The sequence below is a fragment of the Mastigoproctus giganteus genome, chromosome 11 (genome assembly GCF_048544385.1).
Source record: "Mastigoproctus giganteus isolate SK-2022 chromosome 11, ASM4854438v1, whole genome shotgun sequence".
Lineage (NCBI taxonomy): Eukaryota > Metazoa > Arthropoda > Arachnida > Uropygi > Thelyphonidae > Mastigoproctus > Mastigoproctus giganteus.
Window position 1 is genome coordinate 53,619,352 of NC_143585.1, and position 27,822 is coordinate 53,647,173.

The 27,822-nt window shown below is 39.2% G+C and overlaps 1 protein-coding gene across 1 annotated transcript in view; it reads right to left on the minus strand.

Annotated features, from left to right (window-relative positions):
- rg (A kinase anchor protein rugose) overlaps nt 1–27,822 on the minus strand; it is a 1,582,765-nt gene that overhangs the window by 74,029 nt on the left and 1,480,914 nt on the right. The window contains exons 51-54 of the mRNA XM_090384432.1: nt 27,257–27,341; nt 22,969–22,982; nt 8,326–8,481; nt 3,336–3,509 (exon numbers count right to left, since the gene is read on the minus strand). Of these exons, the coding sequence (XP_090240558.1) occupies nt 3,336–3,509; nt 8,326–8,481; nt 22,969–22,982; nt 27,257–27,341 (429 nt within the window). The remainder of the gene's footprint in view (nt 1–3,335; nt 3,510–8,325; nt 8,482–22,968; nt 22,983–27,256; nt 27,342–27,822) is intronic.

Here is a 27,822-nt window from a genome sequence, read left to right on the forward strand (position 1 = left end):
TGCACAACCCAAGCAGAAGACGATTGAGGAGTGCGGGGGCCATAACAGCCGAGCCCCCTGGATAGAACTAGAACGGAAGAAAACCAAGGATAAGAGAGTGAGATTTTCGGAAGGAAGAAGTAAAAATTGATCAGGAACTCCCACAACTTGTGAATAGATATAGATAACGTCCACAACTACTGGTTCAAGCACCTAGCAGAGCAGTTCACCTGAATAATAAGGCACCCAGAGACAATCACAAAGTTTCTCACTCAAGGAATCACATATCTGAAGCCTAAAGACCAAGATACTCGGCAAAATACAGGCCAATCACCTGCCTCCCAACAATATACAAGTAGTTCTCGACTTTACAAGGTAATCTGTTCCTAGTGCGTGCTCGTAAAGCGGGAATTTATTTTCCATAGACATAATGTTAAAAATAGGGGTTATGTTATCAAAAATGAAATTAGTTAGCTAATTAGTTTATGTTTAAACAATGATTGATTTATCTAAAGAAATGAAACGTAGCCTGTAAAATCAAGCAAATTATAATAATAGAGAAATTATTTATGACTTACAAATGTTAAAGAATGTTTATTCTTCACCATCATCATCGACTAAATGCACACTCATTATTGGCTCGGCACTCGTTGGTTTGTTGCTCAAGGAGTCCTCTTCTTCAGAAATACTTCAAGAGGATTTATTTCTAAGATAATCTTCTCTTTTCTTTATAAATTTCAATAGCATGCATAAGCATTTTTTAACGGAATGCATAAATTGCAACTAACACGATTTGCATGGAGCAACAAGTTTACGAAGCTTTAAAAAAAAAAAAAAAAAAAGAATGAAGAGAAGATTCTGAAAATTTATTTATGTTTTTTATATGATTGAAGATTTCAGTAAAGGGGAAACACATTTCACCATAATAACGTAAAAACCAACACAATTCCAGCTATCGGTATTTTCACAAATGCAATAACATTGAGTTTACCACCCGTTTATAATTGCTTGGAGTAACAGAAAGGCCGAATAAACCGGCCGGAAACTGCGAATTGTTTTATTGTTTTATGGTCGTGACTTCCAGAAATGTGCTTTAGAAAATCAGCAGCAAGTATGGATATAACCTGAAAGAAGGGAGGAAGAACCTTTACATCCTCACCCACCTGATGTACATGGATGACATCAAGCTCTACTCAGCAACTACTCCGGATCACTGAAGAATTCAGTCTAGACCATTGTTTCCCAAACTGGGGTCTGTAGACCAGTTCCAGGAGGTCCGTGAAATAGACCCTCTGGAACTGGTCAAATTATCCATTCTCTGTATAGCAAATTGATGATAAAATAAAGTTATTAAATATTTATGTGAGAATAAGAATAAAGTTGTTTTAAACAAAACTGAATTTTCTTTTCAGAAAACCATATTCATACATATATATACACACACAGAGAAATATATGCATATATATATAAGGGTCCACAAAATCTTTTTTAATTTTTGAAGGGGTCCATAAACTTTTTTTTTTTTTGATTTTTGAAAGAGTCCGTAGATCTCAGTAGTTTGGAAACTACTGGTCTAGACAAATGTAAGATCCACGGATTGCATCAGGGGAAATTAGTCAGTTGAAACTATGAACTGCAGACCGGTAAAGAGATCAAAGCCATGACAGAAGGAGAGACCTACAAATACCTAAAGATGTAGGCTCAGTAGTTACAGCATAAGGAAATTAAGGCCTGCCAGACCGAAAAATATCATCAGAGTCTCAGAAGCCTGCTGAAAGCAGAGCTGAATGGAAGGAATGCAGTTAAAGCCATAAACACCTATGCAGTCCCAGTGCTAACATACTCCTTCGAGATCGTAGATTGGACTAACATTGAGCTGAAAGACAAGGACAACCAAGAACCACCAACACCACCTGAAGTCAGCCATGGAGAGACTGACACAGCTCAGAAAGATGGAGGAAAGGGCTTGATATGCCTCATCAAGCAACGTAAAACAGCAATAGCTGACCTGAAGGATTACTTCCTGAAAAACGCAACAGCACTGTACCAGGCCTTAAGGAAGACAGACAAGTGGCATTCCCCACTCAACCTAAGTGAGGAGTCCCCTCCCGTCTAGATGGCAGAAACGAAGCTAGAAAGATGGGCAAAGAAGACACTCCAGGGCAGACACTACAATGACCTCCATCAAGATCACAATGATAAAATGGCTTCCAATGCATGGCTCATGAGTGGGATGCTTTTCTCCAAGACTGAAGGATTCATGCAAACTATCCAAGACCAAGTAGTAAACACCACCAAAAACTATAGAAAATATACCATCAAGGAGTCCAGATGACACATGTCAATGATGCCACCTGGCCTCAGAAACAATCCAACAAATCACCACGGGATGCAAGGTGATCACCCAGACTGATTACACTAGTAGATACAACTAGGCGCCTCCGTAGCCAGGTGGGAAGGAGCAGCAGTGCGTAGCACACGCTTCTTGATTAGACCGGGGTTCGAGCCCGTCACCACCAAATATGGAGGATGCGGAAAGGTCAGGGAATGACCACCGCATATCCCGGAGCAATATGGCCTTAGTTGCTAATGCTCCTAAAATCCAAATAACAAACAAACAAACAAACAGATACAACTAGGTAGCAAGAATAATACATCAGACGCTAGCAAGGAAATACCAGTTGATCAAAGAAAGTGTGTCATATTACAAGTATGAACCCCCAGCAGTACCAGAGAGCCCAACTCACAAGCTGTACTGGGACCGTGCCATAATAACTGACAAGACAATCCCACAAAACAGACCAGACGTAAATCCTTGTCAACAAGAAGGAAAAGGGGCTACATATCTGATTGACATAGCAGTGCCATACACTGGCAACCTCCAAAAAACCCACGAGGAAAAAATCAGGAAGTACACAACCTAGGACAGGAGATCAAAGAGATGTGGCATATGCAACACGTAATAACCATCCCAACGATCATGTCAACCACCGGTATGGTGCCACAGACCCTACATAACAGCCTAGCATAATAGGTCTTCCAGAAAATACCTACACGGAACTCCAGAAAGTCGCAATCCTGAACACCTGTAGGATAGTCAGAGAGTTCCTTGACCAACAGTAACACCAGACATAACAACCACCCTGTGCACTAGGTAACAATACTACCGTCCCGGAGTGGAACCCCCAATCAGGGAGAAATAAAAAAAGAAGCCTTATTCCATCTCCTCCAAGAGCAAGTCTAAATATGGGAACATATTTCTTAGTATCAGAATTGATGGTTTAATGGGGGGGTAAAACTTATTTTTGTATATTATATAACATCTGATATACTATTTAAATAATAAATACACATACCTGGATTATTACTATCTCCAGCAATGCACTGAGTTCGGGCATTCCAGTGCCACAGCAAAACAGTACAATCTTCAGAGCCTGAAGCAATATAGCAATCTGATGTTATATTACATTCTGATCGAGCTAAGCATGTCACCACTCCAAAATGTCCATATATAATCTGAACAATTTTTGCTGCAAATACACAGGCAGAATAACATTATATATTATAAAAGACTATCCACATTATAAGGTATTATTAATAATAATAATAGCAATTCAGGCAAGAAAGCAATCTTATAAAGCATCAGTCAAAGAAAAAAAAAAAACAATGACAACAATACTTCCCATATCACTTGTCCAATCCTTCTAGCAATTAATCCAGTTCTTCCTTGAACATACTCAAACTATCCACTTCCACTACACATCAGATGGAAGTTTGTCTCAACAAGCAACTGCTGACAGAAGGCAAAATTCTGCACATCTGTCCTACAACTACCTCCATCTAAATTTGAATTTATGCCCCTCAAGTGTGCAGTATCCACAAGAGGAAGGATCCAATCAGCATTGTGCCTACTCAACCCATTCAAAGGCTTCAACACCTCAATGAGATCTCCATGCAGATTCTCCAGGGCCTACAATATGCAGAACTGAAGCCTGTCCTGGTAACAGCCTCCTTTTGTTCCTCTTACTAATCTCGTTGCTCTTTTATGCACCTGTTGCAATGGATCCACATTATTCCTAAAATGAGGCCTTCAGACCTGTATGCAGTACTCAAGAAATGCAAAAGGGCTGCTCCTAGCAGCCCATCTGCATTGCTCAGAGAACTAGGGTAATCGTGCGATCAGACAAAGTCTAATGGTATGATTACCCCAGTCATTCTTCACTACCCTGAGTGTGGCACAATACAGCTGGTGGGTTAATCTGGAATTGCTACCCACATGCAGCACCTTGCATTTATCAATGTGAAACTTCAGATGCCACTTCTCAGATGATCGGCTTAATTTTCCTAGATCTTGTTGCAGTAGCATATCCTGATTACTGTCATTAACCACCCTGCCAACCTTCATATCACCTGAAAACTTAGAAGCCTGATATGCCCTCATCAATATCATTAATAAATACAGAAAACAACAATGGGCCTGATGGGAACTTCAGTAATTACATTAACCAAGAAGAGCGGTGTCCACTGATAACCCACTCTGTCTTCTCCCACTCGATCATCCTTTTATCCACAGAAGTAACTTGCCCTTAATGTCCCTGCTGCAATTTGTACAGCAGCCTTATGTGGAACAGTATCAAAAGTTTTTCTAAAATCAAAGTATATGATATCAAAATTATTTTTTGGATCCAGTTCCTTTGTTCACAGTATCCAATCAGATTAGTCAGACAAGATCACTTCTTAACAATCCATGCTGTGACCGCAGTATAACTGCATTCCTGTCTAGATGGTCCTGCATTACTTCTTTAAACAGCAACTCAATTTTCCCTTGAACACAGGTCAAGGTAAGAGACAGGTTTTGATCCTCCTTTATGAATTTGGGATACAGTTGCACATCTGCAATCCACAGGAATCTCCTCCCCTAAATTGAAGGATACATTGAATTCAAAAATTTGAAACACTTTCTGAGATCATCCTGTATCACCTGATCTCTTAAGAATACTTGTCACTCTGAACTTCAGAAGAAATGAATATGCAAGATGGTAGTATTCCATGTGCAGCCAAGCTAAAACAACTTCCTCTTTATGAATTCTGTGCAGACTGGACAGTCATGTTTGATTATTGGCTTTATCTGATAAAATTTAATTGTAGTGTGTCCATTACACAAATCTTGCCATTGGCAGTGTACCTTATTATGTATTATTTGCTTGTAGTATGCATAGGTGACTGTGAAGTCAGAATCATTTGTTGGGTTGTTGATTTTGCTGCGGTATCAGCTAAATCACTATAATGGCCTGTTTTTTTTAGACATTGGGAATAAAATGTGATATCAGTGTCTACATTGATCAGAAAACATTACAAAAAAATATTAAAATATTTGAAATTTTAAAATGAGAGCATTTTAAAAATGCATCTCAGATAGATGTTTCAGTCTAATTTGGTGGTAAAATGGAGCTGTTTCTTTGGAGATCAAATTAAATGTTGCAGATAAGGTTAATTGTTTCTAAATACCATATGAGAAAAGAGCATTGACCATTCTTTCTAGGATTTTTCAGAGACAGCTAATCACAGTGATAGGATGATAGTTTGTTTGAACTTGGGGATGCTTTCCTAGCTTTGCAAAGGCAAGAAGGATTATCTTACACCAGCAGCCCAGAAACTGCTTCTTAGAAAGATTTTGTTATATAGAAAGAGCAAGTGATCCACAGATTTTGATGAAAGGTAAGAAAATGTAAGAAAAAAAAAAAAATTGATGAAAGGCATAAAAAGAACAAGTGATCTACAGATTTTGATAAAGTTAATAATTTCATAAATGGTTGACATCTGGTCCAAACAGCACTTTACCTTAGTAGCAGCTAGAGTTGTTTTTAACTCTTGTATGGTAAATAGCCCATTGTATGGGTAAATACTTTTTGACATGAATGAAATGTCTGTTGATGCCAAGATGTCAGAGATGGTTTCCTAAAGAGCACCGACTATTACAGTTGCTGTTCTGTCTATGCTTAAGAGTCCTAATGTAAGAGTAAATCTTGTAGGCATCTATCTGCTAGTTTATTAATGATTGGTCATGTTCTGTATAGGTTCGAGTCTGGTTCATGCAGCTTGTTCAAGGACACATTTTATTTTGGGTGCATAATACAGCAGTAGGTTTTGTTACCTAAGTTTTAGTGTCAGTGTTACCTAAGTTTCATGTCTTCTACATGAAAAGCTATGATGAACAGGGTTAACCATTTTAGAGCACTTGGAGGTCAAATTAGTTGAGTCATAAATTGGTGCTCCATAATCTCCCAGATGGGATCCGTTTATTAGTGCCAAATACAAATGTAGCAAAGTGTTCTAATCAGCTCCCCATGTTACATATAATACTTTCAGTATAGGGCTCTAGCAGAGGAAAAGTAGCAAAGTCCATGTTTGATCCTTTTGGTTTTTGGGAATTATTGTTTCCACCCAGTTTGTCAGCCCCCCACTGTGGAAAGTAAACCATTAATAGCTGAGCATAGATGTTAGTAATGGTAAGTGGAGGCAATTTAAACTAAAGAAATGGGCCTTTCCTTTTTCTGGGCTCTCTTCTTAGTACTTTCAAGAAAGTAGAGCCACTTAAAAGAAAGATTTATAGCTGGCAGAGAAAACGAATCAGTTCTAGCAGAAATCAGTTCATAAAGATTGCTTGTCCATGTGAATGCTGACCCAGAGCCAGCAGATCCTGTATTACTCATATTTCCAAAGTTACTGTATAATTAAATAAGATAGTTCCACATTGTGGAATTATCTTATATAATTCTTCCTTCTGCTAACTAGGGGTAGGCCATGTGAAAATTTTTTCCCATGTAAGTTCTGCAAAAAGCACACAAAATGCATTTCTTAACAAATATATCAAATAAACCTTTCAAAAATTTATGAGCATTAGAAAATCATTAGATAACCTACTTTACAGGTTTATAAATAAATCGGATTAGAAACAAACATATAATTCTACATTTTGTAGCATCAGTTTCTCATGCTAGTGTTAAAAGCAGAAAAAAAAAAAAACAGTGGGGCCACACCTGTTGGATGCAGTTATGCTATAACTCCGGGAAAATGATAAATAAAAATTCAAAAATCACACCAAGTAAAAATTTGTCTAAATTTAGGAAGGTACAGAAAATCATAGATTTTTATCTTCAGCCAACAGTTAATGTGGGCCTGTTATTTTCAAGTTACACCTCACAGTGTGGCATCACAGTACAGAGTTAATCTGTAATAGATTAACCCTCTAGTATGAAGCATATACTCTAAATTATCAATTTCATAGGGCTTTTGTTACTGATTATTGAATTTATTCATTCATTTCTTTTAAAGACCACATAAATGAAATTAGTAATTAAATGTAACATATCAGTTAGTGCTAAAGCATCATTTTAACATAGTCATCTACCAAAGTAGTTAAATTAATTAATCAAATTGGCATTGTTTTGGTTATATCTCATACTGTGAAAACCTTCACAATGAGTTGCCGTGGTATTGTACTACCTCGAATAAGTAACACTTCACTAGTGAAGAAGACTACTGTTACTTATTCTCAGTGGATACCACTGAGAATAAGTAACAGTAACCTGTGAAGTAACCTGTGTAGAAGACTCAGTGGATACCACTGAGTCTTCTTCACAGGTAAAGTGTTACTTATTTGAGGTAGTAAAATGCCATGGCAACTCGTTGTGAAGGTATTCACAATATGAGATATAACCAAAACAAAGCCAATTTAATTAATTAATTTAACTACTTTGGTAGATGGCTATGTTAAAATTATGCTTTTGCATTAACTTATATGTTAGTCATTCTATCTCATAGCATGAGGCCTTTGCCCTTAAATATTTTATAGTCTATATCACTGCACACCATCAGGCATGTTTCATATTGTGAAGTTACATTTCATAACTGGGTTGTCACTACTGCAACATCAGGGTACCTGCTCACCCACCGAGGAGAAGCCAACAAGCTTTGAAACAGTGCCATCTGGGTGGTGGTATTTGCTGAGAATAAGTAACAGCAGTCTTCTCCACTGGTAAAGTGTTACTTACTCGAGGTAGTACAATACCATGGCAACTCGTGAAGGTATTCATAATATGAGATATAACCAAAACAATGCCAATTTAATTAATTAATTTAACTACTTTGGTAGATGGCTAAGCTAAAATGATGCTTTTGCACTAACTTATATGTTAGTCATTTTAGCTCATAGCATGAGGCCTTTGCCCTTAAATATTTTATATTTTATAATTAAATGTAATTAAGCACTAATTTCAGTTTAATCAAGAATTCCTTTCTACTAAGAAAATATTTATTGTAAAATAAATCCATCACTTTGCTTACCTGTATCTGTTGAAAATACACGAAAGCTATTGTCCCAGAAACCGCAAGCTATAAGGAAACGACTATCAACAGTTGTAACAAAACAGCAAGAGCGCATCCGAACTCTTTGGCTAAAATTATCTCCTAAATGTCGTTTATGAGGAGCAACATTCATCACTGAAAAGTAAAACAGAATATCAGTTTGAAAGGGAATATATTTAAGTTTAATAAAAAAAAAGGCAATTTAAAGATTCACCCATAAACAAATTCAGAAGGTACATCTAAGCCGATGACTTATGAAATTAATTCACAAATACCATGCATTGTTTCAGTGATGCACTATAAATAAAAAAATACAGAAATCATGTAGGTTCTTTGCTCTGATTATACAGAAATTAATAATTAAACCTCATAGCATGAGGCCTTTGCCCTTAAGTGAAATAGTTCATGATAGTGACATTTCAAATAGCAATATGATTGGTATTGGTATGTTTACTGTTGGCACAAAGGCTGCTGTGGACATACTGTGCCTGCCAGATCATATTTTATGCAATTTTTCTATATTAGCAAGGGTAGGTGCACTGCCTTTAGAAAAAAAAAGATTTCAGATAAATTTTCACCATCCCCAATGATATGTATAAGTGTAATAGGTTCTTGGATTTGGGTTACAGGGCTGAAAATATTCTGTTGTTACTTCCAATAAAATCCAGTCAGTAGGGTATATTTCACTGTCAAATCAGTATTGCATTCAATGCATTGTGGTGCATTTTCACCTGTGAGTAAGTAGCCGTGCATATGGTATGTGTCCTATACATAGTGTGGCTGATATAACTTCTTTGTGTTCACTTCATTCAGAGCTGGAATGCCACGGAGATGGTTGTTGATTGATCTGTAGTAGTAGTGGCAAATGATGCAAGAAAGCAAGCTTATATAGCCTCAGCAAAAAAAAAAACCACACACTTCACCCACTGTACCCTCCAAGTATTGGTCTAGTTCTTCCTTGAATTTATTCAGACAATCAGCTTCCACAACAACAGATGGAAGTCTGTTCCAACAATCACCCTCCTGTTGGCTTAAGGCAAACTTACACACATCTAGCCTACAACCATCCTTCCTCCACTTGAATTTATGCCCCTCATGTGTGTAGTCTCGGCAAGAGGAAGAATGCTGTAATTGAGTAAGCTAAATTAACATTTAGCTTACTCAATTCATTCAAGGCCTTAAACACTCAATCAGATCTTCCCCTGAAAGTGTCTAGTCACCAGATTCTGCAATTTGCATGACTGAAGCCTTTCCAGGTAAGAGAATCCTTTTGTTCCTTTCATCTGGTTGCCCTTCTCTGCACCCATACCAGAAGATCTGAGATACATTCTTTCTAAAGACTTGTGTACAGTACTCAAGATTCAGCCTAACCATGGCCTTGTATAAGGGGATAATCCCCTCTTTAACACTACTAGCAAAGTTTCTGGTTATCATTGACAAAACCCTGGGAATCCTGGCATCATGTTTGCACTGCTCAGAGAATTTCATATCTGACTGCACACTACCCTATATTATTCATTTTCCACTACGCTTAGTGTAGTATCACACAGTTCAGGCGCCTCCGTAGCCAGGTGGGAAGGAGCAGCAGTGCGTAGCACATGCTTCTTGATTAGACTGGGGTTCGAGCCCGTCACCACCAAATACGGTGGACGCGGAAAGGTCAGGGAATGACCACCGCATATCCCCGGAGCAATATGGCCTTAGTTGCTAATGCTCCTAAAAACCAAATAACAACAACAACACACAGTTCATTAAACTTCAACTGCCATTTCTCAGCCTATTGACCTAATTTTTCTATATCTTGTTACAGTAGCATACCATCATTAATGTGATTAACCACCCTGCCAAACTTTGTATCATCTGCAAAGTTAGACATTCAGTCTGATATAACTTCATCAAAATTATTGATAAATATTGAAAATAACAATGGGCCGAGCACTGAACCCCAGGGAACTCCACTAATAACATTAGTGGAGTCCACTGATAACCACTCTCTGTATTCGTCCACTTAACCATCCCTTTATCCATAGCAATAACTTTCCCTTAATGCAACAGAGCTCCAATTTGTACAACAGTCTTTTATGTGCAACAGTATTAAAAACCTTCCTGAAATTGAAGTATATGATATTAAAATTCTTTTTTTTGCATCCAGTTCCTTGGTCACTGCAACACAGTAACCTATCAGATTGGTTAGACAAGACTACACCTTAACAAATCTATGCTTACAGTATCCCTGCATTTCTGTCCAGAGGGTCTGGCTTCTTTAACCAGTAACCATTATTTTTCCTGGAATAGACATTAAGCTAGCAGGTTTGTAATTACTCATTTCACATTTTATGAATTGAGGATGTATTCACACATCTCCAGTCCACAGGAACTTTCCCTGAATCCAAGGATGCTCTCATAATTATGGCTAAGGGTTTGCTTACCTCCTTTGCTGCCTACCTTAATATAATTGGATATATTCCATCCATCCATCCCAGGCACCTTTTTCATGTTCAGCTTCGATAATTTCTCTTCCACTTTCCTTTCAGTTATTACAAGGTCATTTAGCTCCCTGTTATAGTTTAATAAATCTCTGACATCACCTCCCCTAAATAATTCCTCATGTGTGAATATAGAGGCAAAATACCTATTCAATTTGTCACTCACCTGAGCAGGGTTATCAATAGTTAACCCACTGACATCAGATGGCTCATTGTGTTGTTGTTGTGGTATTTTCTAGCGCAAGGGTCACTTATGATAACTGCGCGGGGAGCAGTTAGAAATGGTCATACATTTGAATTTGTTTTAAATAGAGAAAGAATTCAGAGAGATTTGCTTCTTTACCTATGATGCTATTGAGAGACAGAGGTTGCTGTAGATCTGAAATGATACTGAAAGATGTTTGTCGGGCACTGTTGAACAAGGTACATTCGAGAAGTATATGTTTTTCTGTAAGTGGTTGTGAGCAGTACGCACATTGCAGAGGATCATTTCCTGTAAGCAGGTAGAGATGAGTGATGTGAGTATGATCTATTCGGGTTCTGGCTAAGATTACTTCTTCTCTTCTATTTTTACGAAGGCTAGATGTCCATACTTGTGGTTCAGGTTTCAGTTCAAATAACTTGTTATTTGTTTGTGTTTTCCACAGAAGTGTCCATTGTTCCATACATCTTCTACTAGCGCCACTAGTGTGAAGTCAAGTAAAATGTGCTCCTACTTTTTGGATGTGTTTGTGCGTCTTTAGCAACCCCTGAGCTGGAAAAATATGTGTCAGTGAAAATATATGAGGTGGTGAGTCTAGAGGTTAAGTTTTGGGAGTTGGGGTTGAATATTTACACAGAAATAACTGATTTAAATTTTACAACAATTTGTGCTCTCATTTCATATAGAGAAACATTGCTCCATAGGAAAAGCATTGTGGAAATCCTATAGTGAATTTTCCCATAGAAGTTGCATTGGTCCATAGACTTTATATGGGACAAGATGGCTGCCTGGCTTTAATTCTTTTTTAGTGTCCAGGGATACACTATAACAGGGATAGTGACACCTATCTGTGGTGGTTATATAATTTCAGGTGGAATTTTGTTATTAAAATTTGAAAATTCAATGTTTTCCTATGGATGGACTTTTTCCCATAGGTTAACATAGGATTTATGGTGGGCTGGTTTTGGGCTAAAATTAGCAAACTTTTAAAAATCAATATCTGCTTAACTATTGGGATTGAGGTTCTCATCTTTGGTAGGTGAGTTCTTAAAGAAATTACTTATTTAAAAGATTTTTTCTAGCTCCATCTGGTGATTAGGAGCTGAGATACAGGAACTAGGTTTAGGCAAAATCAGAACTTTTATGCTGATTTTTGCCCATTGGTTAACATTGGAAAATATATATATTTTGAACCAGATTTTTATTGTAGGTGAGAGGTAAGTGTAAGGAATACAGGACAGTCAAGCAGAAGAGGATCCCTTTAATAAATAAATAAAGAACTTTTATTACAGGAAGAAGAGGACTTATTAGAGATAAGGAGAATCGTGGTAGTTTTCTTTAAACAAAACATACATTATGGATATAGACTCTAGTAGGGAGATAGCTGGGGATTTAGATATAGAGGGGGTGTTCTCTGGCGAGTCTGGGGATAAACCAGAACCCCGTAAGAAACAAAAGGGTAAAAATGTTGTTACATCAATCAAGGGAAGTTCTAAGGGTGATAAAAGTAAAACTAAACGGAAAAAATCTGTTTTTATTGACGTGGAAAAAGGTAAACGCGATTCTGAGGGAGGTACCTCTACTGACTCGGAGTCATCAGCGTTAAGATCTCCCGAGGTTTTTAAAACATTAAAAGGTCGTAAGGTTCCTTTGACCCCTAGGGTGGTGCCTCATGGAGACAGGGACATAATCAGTAATATAGATAAAGATAATGTAGTTTGCCCCCCTAAGCTAATTGTGGACTCATCCACGTTAACGGAGCTAGAGGAAGTAGACGTGTCTGATCCTTCCAGTTCATTTGTATCAGATAAGAATCGGAGAGAAGTGACACAGAGATGGGAATCGATATTGAGCTCTCCACTTGATGATGATCCCGTTTCTGGACAGGTCCAGGAGGTCTCTGGAATATGTTCTGCGGTTTCAAGGACTAAAAAAGCCCTCACAGATTTTTTGTTTTCAGAATCAAGCGGGGTTACTGCTGTTGCTGCTAGTCGCATCTTGGGCTTTTGGGCAGATGTGGAAGCAGTGAATACGACTCCACTAGTGGACAATGAGCGCGTAAAGGTACGCTCAGCCGAGCATGAGACTCGTGCGGAACTTTTTAGTAATTTGTTGACGACGCAGACTGAGTCAGGAAGTTTGAATCCTAGATATAAAACACTTGCAAAGGTTGTTGGAAGTGGTTTGATTGGAGAGGATGAACCAGTTTTATCGAAGTCAGTTGGAAATCGTGAGAGTGCTCGCGGTTCTGTTCGCGGGGCTCCTGAATTCCAGTCTGACACTAATAACATAGTTATTTTTCGTCCATCAGAACGATCTGAGATTGACTCTAGTCTGAGTGGGGGAACATGTTCCCAAACTGTAGCAAGGGACCAACCAGAGAGTATGCCATCTACAAAGGACACTGGAGAAGAGAAGTCAACAGAAGTTCCCTTGGATCCTACATTGCCTGAAGGCACAGTGTATGAAAAATCTCTAGCCTTGAAGACGGCATTAGAGAATGTTTTCAAAGAACCATCAAACAGAATTACAACAGGTACTAGATCGCAGATTGTAAACATTTTCAGTAAGATGGAAGCCATGCTGATAGAGACCTTCCTAGAAAATGAAAAGGCAAACGTGAAGATACAAATCTACGAACAATGTGGGGCAAATCAAATGCAACAGCGTGCCCCCACATATGTCCAGGCGCTGAGGAATGGCTCAAATCAGTTACAACCAAACGAAGAAGGGCAACAAGAAAAAAGGCAACCACTCTTGAAAACACCAAACTTGGTGGTTCTCAGACCGACAACCCTGGAAAACACTGAAAATGTCCAATCCAGCGAAGAACTGAAGGTTAAATTTATGAAAGAGATGAAAGATGACTTGAGGACTACTAGAATTAAAACAATAAGAAAAACAAGAAGCACAGGAATAATAATAGAAACAGAAAATAAGGAAGATATACAGGCAATAATGGAAAACCCAAAACTTGTCAAGTTAGGGCTAACAGCGGAGCTGCCAAAAAAGCGTGGGCCTTCAATTATAATATTTAATGTAGACCAAGACGTAACGCCTGAACAACTAGCAACTGAAATTGTCACCAGAAATCTAAGGAATTTAGCCCAGGACGCACAAAAAAAATGCATGGTAACACCAAGGTATTCAACCGGTACCAGATCGGGAACCAATAGGAACTGGGTAGTTGAACTAGACCCATCTGCATGGCAACAGCTGAAAAAATGTAACAGAATATATATAGAATGGGGATCCCACCGGTTCCGGGAGCATGCAGCGGTGCCGAAATGCTTTCGGTGCTGCAAGTTCGGACACACAACCCACACCTGTACTCAGACAACGCCTACTTGCGGCCATTGCTCTGGCAAGGGCCATGAATACAAAACTTGCCCCAACAGGGAACAGGATCCAACCTGTGCCAATTGTAAAGCAGCCAAAATGGAATACACACATTTGATCAGAGATCCAAACTGCCCGGTCTATATCAAAGCAAAGGGTCAATACCAAAAGAGAATCGACTATGGAGACAAACAATAAGAAATATAATACATCCAAAATAGAGATCATCCAACAAAATGCGCAAAGAGCCAGAGCAGTGGCAGAACAGCTAAGGATAAAAGCTGACGAAATCAATGCAGACATTCTCATACTCCAGGAGCCGTACACCCATTCTAAACGGGTGTGTGGATACCCAATCACATATAAGATAGTACACGAAGAGGAAGATACCCCTTGGGCGGCGGTAGTGGTACGCAACCCAGACTACACAGTCACGAAAGTTAAACAACTATGCTCGTCATGGGCAGCTTGTGCCCACGTATTGACGCCGCTAGGCCAGTTCTACATAGTGGCACTGTACTGTAGACCGGGGGAGGACATCACCCCAGCTACACAATACCTTCAAGTTTTGGTAGACTTGCTCCCAGACGAGAAAATAATCATAGGGGGAGATGTCAATTGCCGATCCCCCACCTGGCACAGCCTGACTCCGGACAGAAGCGGAACTCGGAACGGGCAAATACTAGACGAATATCTTTCTAACTCCCCGATCATGGTACTAAATCGGCCGCACCAACTGCCCACGTTCTGTAACACACTGTGGGAGGCCACGATCGACGTCACGCTGTCCACTAGGAACGTCGCAGGCTATATAAAGGATTGGCTTGTTCGGGATTCGTGGACAACGTCCGATCACAGAGTGATTACCTATCAGATAGCAAGGTCACTTGACAGAGCCCCAATATCCAAGCAAATACAAAGCCGCTATGCCATTCGCAAAGCAAATTGGGAACGTTTTAAGGAAATCCTAATACCAGCAACGGCCCAACATCTAACTGAGACAAATCAGTTCGAGGAACCCAATAAAACCCAAACTAAAGTAACCAAGATAATAACAGAAGCCAGCAATGCAGCAATAAAAAGAAGAAGCCTGATCCGGGGGGCTGTCCCATGGTGGACCCTGGAAATTCAACAGCTCAGACGAGAAACAATTAAAAGAAGAAAACAATTCCAACGGGCAAGGCGCACATGGCCGGCCCATGAGGTTGAAGCTTTAAGGGAAAGATATAGAGAAGCCAGAAACAGCTACACAAATGCGATCGTCAAGAGCAAACGCAAGGCCTGGGAGACCTTTGTTAGCACAACAGGGAACACTGAACCCTGGGGTGTGGTATACAAGATAGTGACGAATAAACTTCCCAGGGGGGAAGTCATTTCAACCACCCAGACACCATAAGGTGATTATACCACCACGTGGCAACAATCTATAAGCAATATATTGGATGCCATCTTCCCGAAACCAATAGAGCCAACATTGCCAGAGCAACTTATCATCTGTCAAGATAATGAAGTTTATTCAACAGACACTCAGGAGCCACTCTTCACACGGGATGAACTACAACAAATGGCAACCCTGATAAGAAATAATAAATGTCCAGGCCTGGACTACTTAGAACCCGAAATTATTAAGAAGACCGTGGAGATCGTTCCAGACCTCCTCTTACACCTATATAACAGCTGCTTGGCTAAGGGCATCTTCCCCAAAAATTGGAAGACAGCAAAGGTAAAATTAATCGCCAAAAATTCGAACAAACCACCCCACCTGCCAAACTCTTATCGGCCAATAGCCCTACTGCCGGTTGCAAGCAAACTGCTTGAAAGACTACTCTGCACAAGGATACATCAGCATTACCAGGCAGCGAAACTCACAGAGACATCGCAATATGGATTCAAGAAGGGTTCGTCTACTGTGGAAGCCTTGCGTAGCCTATCGGAATTAGCAGCAAACTGCAATAATAAATATCTTCTAGCCATCTCCGTTGACTTCGCTGGGGCGTTCGACACCATTTGGTGGCCGAGCGTACTGGCAAGACTAAGGCTGGCACAAGTTCCGATCAACTTATACTCCATAATTAGGTCATATCTCTCCGAGAGACGCATCATCGTGGAAGCACCTTATGGTAGAGTGAATCGTGATGTCCACAGGGGCTGTCCCCAGGGTTCTGTTCTGGGACCGCTCCTGTGGAATATGGTTTTGGATGGGTTCTTGGCTTTGCACCTCGGTGATGTGCGCTCCCAGGCCTTTGCTGATGATTTGGTCCTCACCATTGCTGCAGATAGCCGGGCCCAGCTAGAGGAAAAGGCCAATCAGGCAATGCTGATATTGCAAAACTGGACCAGAACCCACTGCCTGACGATATCAACAACAAAGACGTCCTCCGTCCTGCTAAAAGGCAAGCTTGATATACGTAGACCGCCACAAATAAAGGTGGGACCTACCACAATAAAATTAGTGACCCAGTTAAAATATTTAGGAGTTATACTGGATGGTAATCTTACCTTTAAACACCATCTAACTTATATCAGAGCCAAAATCAAAAGATACTCTGGATTGGTGGCTAGGATCGTCAGGCGGGACTGGGGGTTAAACCAACGCACCCTGTCATTGTTTTATAAAACAACCTTCCTACCGATCATCACTTACGCCTCAGCAATATGGTTTTCCAAAACAGGAACTGTAGTAAACCGACGCATCCTTGATGCAACGCAAAGAACAATCCTACTGACAGTTACACGTGCTTGTAGGACAACCAGTACCCACGCGCTGCAGGTCTTGGCCGGAGCTCTTCCCCTTGACTTAGAGATCATGCGTAGGGGAATGAACTACCACATAGAGAAAGGAATACCTTGTACATACCATGGCTATACTGTGGACGTTAATGCACCACAAAAAAATGAAAAGACAAGGCTGCAAAAACACCTGATGCAAGTTTGGCAGGAGCGTTGGGCCAACTCAAATAAGGGAAATATCACCAGGAAATTCATTCCGAACATCGACAGGATGTACCCCAGTCCCCCAACTTGGTTTCAACCTGGCTTATATACCACCTATTTATTGACTGGTCACGGGGCCTTTAAAGCCAAGCTGGCAGCGCTGGGGATTGAGGTGGATCCGAGATGTGCCTGTGGGGAGTTTGAGTGCTGGGAGCACATTATGTATGATTGCACCCATTATGAGGACCTCAGGTGCAGACTGATCACTGCAATACACTACCTCCCCAAGAACTTGGAATCACATCTATTGGACTCACTTGAGGAATACAGGGAGCTAAAGGAATATGCCCAAAAACTATTTGGTAGGCGTAAAACACTGATAGCCATCTACAGAAGAAGATAAAAAAAAAAATAAAAAAAAAAAAAAAAAAAGGAGACACAGAACACGCGTGGAGATGACTCAAGGAGAACCTCGCCCAGGAACCTGCTTACTACTAATCATCTAAAACCAGCGATCGCAAGAATAACCCCATGGAGCTGCGGAACTTTCCATGATGAAGAGAACCACAGCCATAGCTAACAGACCAACAATGGACCTGACCAGTGTTCCTAGCTGAGGAAAAATATGGCTATCAATGACAGAGAAGACCAACGAAGATAGAGAAACTCCAAGTTGCTGCCTCAACGGAGCCATATTGGCTCTATGCTCTGCACTCTCTTGTGCAGTGCAATTCTTTTACTCCCACTCCCGGCAGGGGAGGGAGGTGACGGCTTGCTGTCGCCTCTCTTCCCTGCCACACCATTTCTTCCCTCTGGTGGGGCATGGGCATGCCTCACTGAAAAATTGGGGGTCACCTACCCTATCGACCCTCTTCTTCCTATTTCACCCCCCAGTCTTCACTCTCCCCTCCCAGCACTTTTTCTTGCACAGCGTATAGCCCTACACGTCCAAATTTAAAATACACCAAAAATTTTCGCCCAACCTTTTAGGCACTTTAGAAACAGGCTTTCAGCGTCAAACCCCATATTAGTGCTTTAATGTAAGTGATTTAAAATCAACCGCGGTCGTTCCAATTTTATTTTAGGTCCTAGCCACTAAAATCCCAGGAAAGTAAGTGGCAGGACCTGCCAGAGTACAATTGACTCAATGGTAACACCCGGCTAGCCTCCACGTGGCGAGGTATGGGCAACGTCTGGTCCCATTAGGGGCCTGGCGGCCAATAAGCCGGAGAAACAATGGGCACAACATATAACACTACTCATGACCCACACACTTCTAAATCTCTGGCTTTGACAGGGTACTGTCACCGATACATAGAACATTCGCGGAGATGGGAGAAATCCCAGGAGCCGCTAGACCCTCAATACCTCATACCTCATACCTCATACATCTTCGTACATTGTGTCTGTAATCAGAATATGGGGCTAGATCATTTGTTGAGGCTATGCTGAAGGGATGCTTTGCAGCATCATCTGCCCATTCATTTCCTAGAATACCACTGTGACCTGGGATCCAAGAGAAGACAACAGTTTGCTGATGCTCATGAAGACATATCAGCTCATGTTTTATGAGGTTTTCAATCCTTTTTTAGCATTAGCAAATGCTAATGCTAAAAAAAGATTGAAAGGTGTGGAACTGCTTTTCAAAGCTAAAAGAGCACTCTGTAAATTAGCATATATATTATGCTTTTATTTATTGACAGGAGTGAGATCTTTTTCAGGGCAAGCTTGATGGCATGGAGCCCCACAGTATAACTGCTGCATTCGGCCGGAAGTGACACTGAGATAGTTGTATTCGGGAAGACAGCCACTGCACCTACTTGTCTGTCTTATGGTGCCTCCATAGCACACACTTCTTGATTAGACCAGGGTTCGAGCCCGTGACCACCAAATATGGAGGATGCGGAAAGGTCAGGGAATGACCACCGCATATCCCCGGCGCAATATGGCCTTAGTTGCTAATGATCCTAAAAACCAAATAACAACAACTTGTCTGTCAGACTTTGAACCATCACCATAGATCTTAGTAAAGTGGGGATACTTTTGTGTGTGAGCAAAATGTAGTTGTTGTATATTAATATTTACTATAGAACCTGTACCCCATTGCTCAAAGTATTTATCACAATAAAGTGTGAAGGTAGTCCATGAGGAATCCCGATCTTTTGATTCTCTGAGGATATTATCAAGTTTGATATTCCAGCTTTCTGTTAGATTCTGCAGTCTGATACCAGTAGGCCGAATTGTTCTGGGTTTATTTTCATAGTGAGTTTTCCACTGAGGATCATGCAGTAGTGGCCAAACAGGATGGTAGACAGGCTTTTAATCTTAGCTGAGTAGTTCATCAACAACAACTTTCTTCTGATGCGAAGTGGAGGTTCATGAGCCATAACAAAGATTATGAACAGGTGATATTCTCTATGCACCTAGAACTTGCCTTAGAGAAGAATGTTGGATGGTCCTCTTATTCAAGCCCAAGACACTGAGATGGTCTTGTGTCCTCTTATTCAAGCCCCAGACCCTTCTGGTAACTCTGGAAATCATAGCGGAGTAATTCCTGATTTTGGTACGTAGATAATTGAGATGTGGGGTGAATGACACGTTCTTATCCAGGACTATCCCACGATATTTTAATTCCATTTTTAGCTTTACGGTTGTTCCGTGGATTTTTATTTGTGGGGCCTCCTAATATCCAGAGAATCCCTCAAGAGAATTTAACTCATTTTTTTCCTGCGAATTTCTGAGCTGGTTCTCTTGGGTCCAGTGCAGCAGTTTTGAGATGGCTCGATTTGCTGTTGCTTCCATTTGGGCTCTGCTGTTTGCCTCAAGCATCATTATCAAATCATCGGCGTAGGCTTGTGTTTTTACTGTGTTCAGGTCAAAGTTTAAGAACTCATCAAGGACCAGATTCCACAGAAGTGTCCCAGGACAGAGCCCTGTGGGCAATCCCTGAAGACTGGTCATAACATTTGGCAGTATGGAGCACTGACGTTGATGGGTATGTTTGCCTTCCGGAGCCTACCAAGGATGCTTGGCCACCATAGTGAGGCCAACGCCTCCAGTCACTATCTGGCAGAGTAGAGGTAGCAAGATTATACACTAGCTGATCCGGAAGCCTCCTAGAGAGTTACCAATAGGTTCGGTCCAGTGTACTAACTAGCGGCCGGCCTGCGAACATCGTTTTAGAGCTATATCCTCGAAATGTAAGGAATATTGGATCTTGCCACGATGTTCATCATAACCTCAAAAGTCATCAATCATACTGCATGATGGAAGAGGTTATCGACCAGCTTATATCTATCAGAGGCTCCCGTATCGCTTGTAAATTTATATGTATCCCATGCATTTTTCTTCTCTGCCACATGTCCAGTTAGTTCATCTGACATCCATTTAAGCCTAAATCTTGAACAATATTTCTTAGCTGGTATCAAAAGTCTAGTAGCCTCCAAGATTAAGTCCCTGAAGGCTTCCCATTTAGAATTTACTGTTGGTAACATCATCAGCTGGTGCCACCGTATAGAATTTAAATACTGTCTCAGACCACTGTAGTCACCTTTACGAAAGCAAAAACCCTTCCCTTTACCACTGATGGTAGTTGCCTCTGAATAAATCCCACTTCAGCAAACTGTGATCACTGCCACCTAGTGGTTCTTTTATCTGCAGATTCTTATTGCATGAAGAATTACTACTGATAATCATATGAAGAGTATTACTCCCTCTAGTTGACTCCTGAACATGCTGCTGTAGAAAACAATCATCCAATAAATCCACAAAAACCTTGCTAATGTGTGAGTGTCCAACCCACAAATTCCGGTCAATATATGGGAAATTAAAATTCCCCATTATAAGACACACTGATTTACTGGCCCACTCTTATTTCTCTGTACAGTTGTTTATTATACTCATCAGAGTCATTAGGCCTCTAACACACTCCTACTCTCAATTTTGCTTTCCCAGTGCTTAGGTCACACCAAACTGACTCGGCACAGCACTGTCCAGCCATGCTGTTTTCTGCATTTTGTTTCCAGGCTGCTGCTCATTTCAATAGAAGCACAGTGCAAGAATCACTTTCCCCTCTACCAGCGGCTACTGTTAATCTATTAGTCCATGTATCCCCCACAAGCTAGCAGTTTTCTGACCCACCTAACTCTACCTCGATAGCATCAGCAAATATTCTTGCACACTTTCTATTTAAGTGTATCCCATCCCTGTAGAAGCAGTCTCTCCTGTTAACAAGCACAGATCAAGCTGAAAAAAATTCCATCATATCTGGATTTTGTAGCCTTGATGGGCTATTTTCATGGTTTTTGCTCTTTATTTTATTGGATGTTTGTAGCCGGATTGCTTTCTCATTCATGTAGCTGTATAATATAAAGCTAAATACTGTTTTGTATTTTGACAGTGGCTGCATACGAGCATGAAGCATACTTGCTAAGATTTGCGTTCGTGTTTCTAGATAAGTTAATTTGTTTACTACCTTGTATTTTTCAATTCTTTATTCAAGTTTCCATAGTTTGCAAGTCTCAGTATGCAGTTTGGTTACAGGGAAGGAGAAGGTACAGTGCGCTCTAATTGGTAATTCTTTTGACCCAAAAAGAGAATAGATTGCATCTCCTCAACTTGTCACCTGAAAATGGCCATATTTTTGACATTTTTACCATCTAGTGGGCTAACTAAAGATAAACTCTACATTAGAACTAACTTACTTTTATTGTTTGTTGCAAGACAGGAGTACAGAAGGTAAGTATGATGCTCCATGTGGATATTATATTTTCATCCTTTCTGGTCATAATCCATGTAGCATGTGTAATCCTCTAATCTCTTTAAGCAACTCTTAACTATTTACTTCTCTGTGGTGGTTAATAAGTCATCTCACTCCATTATAACCTCCCTGGAAGTATTCAATGTGGCATGAGGAGTGACTGAAACTGTAAGTCCTCCAAAAGTTTTTTGCTTTAACAGCTGTCTTGGTTGAGATGTCTCTACTAGGAGATCCTCAGACTGAAGTCTTAAACATTTTTGAAGAGCAAGCTAGTGCCTGAAGAAGAAATGGAGAAAGTTTACTTAATGGCTGTGTATACTCAGTGAATGCATAATGAGACAAGACTGCATTTCCTGAGATGAGTCTTTTTTTTTTTATCCTTTTTTCCTGAGAAGACTCATGGTCTTTTTCATTCATGATATCTAGGTTAGAGAGTATTATATCCATTGGTAGATGAGTCGTAAAATCCTTTTTGCACTGCTTTTAGCCATGGATGTTGTATTTACTGCCAATTCCAAGGCCAAAAGAAAAGTAAGGTGGATTTCCTTTCTAGGTACTTAGTTGATACCATTTACGTGCAGAGCCACTTAAACACATTCTTTTAGCAGCATGGTGCACAGGTATATCAAGAACTGGATATTGATGAAATAATCTGCCTTTGATTTCTTAATGTTGTTGTTATTTGGTTTTTAGGAGCATTAGCAACTAAGGCTATACTGCTCCGGGAATATGCGGTGGTCATTCCCTGACCTTTCCGCATCCTCCGTATTTGGTGGTGACAGGCTCGAACCCCGGTCTAATCAAGAAGCATGTGCTACGAACTGCTGCTCCTTCCCACCTGGCTACAGAGGAGCTTTAATTTCTTAATGAATTACAGATTATTCTTAGATATTTCATGGTACTTCCTGTACCATGTCTTCAGTGACTGTAAAGACAACAGGACTGGTAAATTATGGTGATATAATTTACATAAATTATATCACCATACAGATTTCTTATTTCACATTTCTTATTTGCCAAGATTAGTCTTGAATTAGTTAACAAATAACTATTAGCAATCATCAGTAAAGAATTAAGTTTTAATAGTTTTAAATAATTTTACATTACTTATTGATTTAGTTAATAAGATTAATAATACATCAATTAATATTAAGTAACTGAATAATTATGAATACTAATGTAACCATCAGCCTCACATACCAAAACTGGTTTACAATTCATTATATTTGTATGTTCTGTACTGTACTACCTTAAAAGAGAGTTTGGAATTAAAAGTCCAGTTAAGGTCTCCTGAAGGCAATCTTAGGTTAGTTTGTCACAGATGATCTTTACACATGATGAGGGGGAAAGTATTTAGAATGAAAGAAGGTATTTGGATGTTGTTGAATTAGATATCTGCTTGGTAACTAACTTTTGTGAGCATCATAATTGTGTGGGTGGGTTCAAGGTTATGTTAGGGAGAGGATGGGGTTTATTTTTTTGGGATATACTTATTGGTTCTTATTTTAATTTTTTATCTCCTCTAATAACTCTGCTTTTGAAAACATGTACATGATTCTTGTCTATCTGTCTGCCTTTGTTTTAGCTAATAATGTTTGTTATGCCAATAATGAATGATTCTTTGTATAGTCTGCATTTTCTGTGTCTGTCGGCAGTTAGGATTGAGGTGTTGTTGAATACCCAATGGACCAGGTGTGGAAAGCTGGATCTGATTTTGTCATTTGGGTTGCATTGGGGGGGTTCCTCGTTATCTGAGGATAATTGGTTCCAGAAAATTCCACTTAAAATAGGAACCAAATTTTCTTAATGTGTATTATTACTTCTACATAGTAAAAAATGGATTGAAGGAACTGAAAAATTACAATTATTTTATTAGGCATTTTTTATTATAATATGTTGAACAAGGTAAGGTTAAGTAACGTTTATTGAAGTTACAATATTTTTCAGTTTTATGTATAAAGAATGAATCCAGAGTTGTTCATATTTTTTCAGATAAAATTCTGTTGCAGCATTTAGTTAAGCTGTCTTTAACTTCAGCACTTAACTTTACTTTTATTTACATGATCACTTCTAATGTGTATTTACAGTATGCTTTTTACTGACAAAGTAAATCAAAAATTTTAGTGTTTACACCACTCATGATTAATACAATTTAATTTTAATGTAGTTATTTGCAGCATGTTACCTATGTTTCTGCATCTCCATCAGACATACATAAATTACTATGTAACTCAGATAGTACAATATCATGGACTCATGAAGGTATTCACAATATGAGATATACTTCATCATCATCAGCCATTTTCAATCCACTGCAGGATGAAGGTCGCTCCAGCAACTTTCCAGTTCCTTCTGTTTTGTGCAATGGCCACCCATTTACTACCCACAAACTCATGAATTTCATCTGTCCATCTCTGTTGTTATCTTCCAGGTTTTCTTCTAGCTTCTCTTGGTACCATTCTGTTATTTTCTTAGTCCATCTGTCATCACGTCTTCAAGCTATATGTCCTACCCAAGACCATTTTAGTTTTTTAGTTTTGAGTTTGCTGCCTAATCCATGTGTTTCTCTTCTTATCTAAAAGTCTGATTCCCAATATAATTCGTTCTGTTCTTTGCTATGTAGTTCTCAACTTCCCTTCCATTCTTTTGGTGAGTGCCCAAGTTTCACTTCCATAAGTCATGGTGGAGAGTATACACTGGTTCGTTATTTTACTTTTCAGATGAATTGGGATATTGCTCCTCAGCATGTAACTATATTTACTAAATGCTATCAATCCAAAATTTATTCTTCTCTTGACTTCCAGCCATTTATCATTATTACAGCTATGACTTGTCCCAGATAAATATATGACTCCACCTTTTCAATTACTGCTCCTTCAATCATTATATCCCTTTCTGAGGCATACTTTCATCATTACTTTTGTTTTAGCCATATTCATCTTTAATCCAAAATCCTTACTAACTGTGCATAACTGATTAAGATTTTCCTCTAATTCTTTGGGATCGTGACTTATGACCACAATGTCATCTACAAATTGTAAATGGTTTAAGTATTCTCCATTCTAACCTTCTGAAAGCTTCCTCAAAAGCAGCAGTAAACAACTTTGGAGATATAGTGTCTTCTTATCGAACTCCTTTCTCAATTTTAAATTTGCTACTGTCTTTGTCTAGTCAAATGGAGTCAAATGCCTTTTCATATCCACAAATGCTAGGCATAATGGTGTTATATATTCATTTGCTTTCTCCACTAGCTGTGACATTGCATGAAGGTGATCCATAGTTGAGAATCCTGTCCTAAAGCCAGCTTGCTCTTTAGGTTGATTCTCACCAAGTATTCATTCTAATCTGTTAGTAATGACCCTTGTGAACAACTTGTAGATAAAATAAATGAATAAATAATCTTTATTGTGTACAAAAGGATGTATACAATGTACCCTTCACAGCAGGATTAAAATTTGGATATTGCTCTTCAGTATGTGACTATATTTCCTGAATGCTATTCATCCAAAATTTATTCTTCTCTTGACTTCCATCCATTATCACAGCTAACAAACTAATTGGTCTATAATTTCCAATTTCTGATTTATCTCCTTTCTTATACAGCAAAACTATTATTGCATTATTCCACTCCTTAGGCATCACATCTTTTCTAATGCATTTTGTGAAGAGTCTTGCCAGTTTTTGTGTCACGTCTCTTCCTCCCAATTTTAACAACTCTACAGTAACTTCATCCTCCACCGGGGTTTTGTTATCCTTCATTTTCTTCAACACATGTTCTACCTCATCAGGAAGGATATCAGGTATATTGTATGTGTTACTAATTTGCGATCCATGTTCCCCACTGATGGCATCATTCCCTCGCTCCTTGTACAACTCTTTATAGTAGTCTTCTGCTATTTGAATTATGCCTTCTCTGCTATTTATAGGTACACCATCACTATTCTTCCGTTTCAGTATCATTTATCTTTCTGTATTACTGCTCATGGCTGCTGATTTAAATCCTTTGTTTTCCCTTAATGCCTGTTCGACTTTTCTTGTGTTAAATTTTCTTATGTCCACTCTGAGTCTCTTTCTAATGGCTTTGCATAACTCAGTATACTCAATTTTCTCCTTGTCAGTGTTTTTCTTGCTCTTCATTTGTCGTCTTCGGTTCATCATGACAAGTGTTTCTTGACAAATTTTTTCTTCTTTGGATTTCTTTTTACTTATTTATCACTTTATCACTTTCAGAAAGATGTAATATTCCTCGTCAATATCTTGGACCCGAGCAGTCTGCAGAAGCTCAAACTTGTTCTTAAGTTCCAGTACATACTGCTTTTTCTCCTCTTCTGTTATCTCGAAGACTCCTCTTCTGTTATCTTTGTATTAATTATTTGGGTCAGTTTTTTCTTTCTTTTCTTATATCTATATTGTGTGCATCTGACCATTCTGTGATCACTTCCAACATTTATTTTGTTCAGGACAGTAACATCATTCATGATATATCTTCTGTTAGTGAGGACGAAGTCGATTACATTAGTTGTTAATCCATTTGGCTCTTCAATGAGATATACTTAATGATGCCAATTCAAAACTACTTAAGTAGTTGGCTACGTACAGAAACGATGCAATTGCACTAACTTGTATGCTAGTTAGCTCCATACGTAACTTGAGGCTTTAGCCCTAAACTATTCTGTAATCTAAATTATTCCACACCCTGAGGCATCTCTCATATTGTGGAGTTATACTTCACAACTGGGCTGTCATCATTGCAAAACCAGGGTATTTACCCACCCTCTGATGAGGAGCCAATAAGCTATGAAACGGTGCCGTATGGGTGATGGTATCTGCTGAGAATAAGAAATAATAGTCTTCTTCTATGGTGAAGCATTACTTATTTGAGGTGGTGCTATATCATGGCAATCCGTTGTAAAGGTATTTATAATATGAGATATACTTATTGATGCCAATTTAAAACTACTAAACAACTTAAGTAATTGGCTATGTACAGAAATGCAATTGCACTAACTTGTAAACTGGTTAACTCCCTATGTAACCTGAGGCTTTAGCCCTAAACTATTCTGTAATCTAAATTAACAGGAAGTGTAAAGTGCCTTTTAACATCCTTCATCTTTTCCCTAAGTAATACCTTTCAGAAATCATATAAGACTACTAACAGAATAACTGCAACAATAACATTTATCATTTTACTTACTGAGTAGAGGATCCATGGCAAGAGGAAGTTGGGTAGTTGATGTTTGAGAATTTTCAGAGTATGGCGGTTGATGAAGTGGCCCTGAAAAGAAAGAAAGAAAGAGATTAAATATTTCTGGTGTTATTTAACACCTTACAAACTAAGTCAAGCTTTCCACATCTGACCATTCCCCCAAGTTTTTTATTCGGTTAGAAGTCTGACAAATCCACTATGCATTTAAAAAACAGACACTTCCAGGACAGCTATTTCGAATCTTACTAGCTTCTCATTCTCATTAGCTAGTAGGTGGTCTTCATGCAAACATATTTGTGAGTGCCATATTTTGAAGCAACAGAGGGGATTCAGGAAGTATGGTCTGATGTTGCAATTTAAATGTCTGGCCCCCATATCTGCCAGTTACCCTGATATTTATACACTTTAAATGTTGGGGTAACTATTCCATCTCTTGCTTAATTCTCCTTACAGCTATGATGCCTTGTTCTTGAAATCATTTTTAATTTCTTCTTCTTCTTCTTCTTCTTTTGGAATGTTGATAAGAAATTACTCTTTTTTGATGTAATCA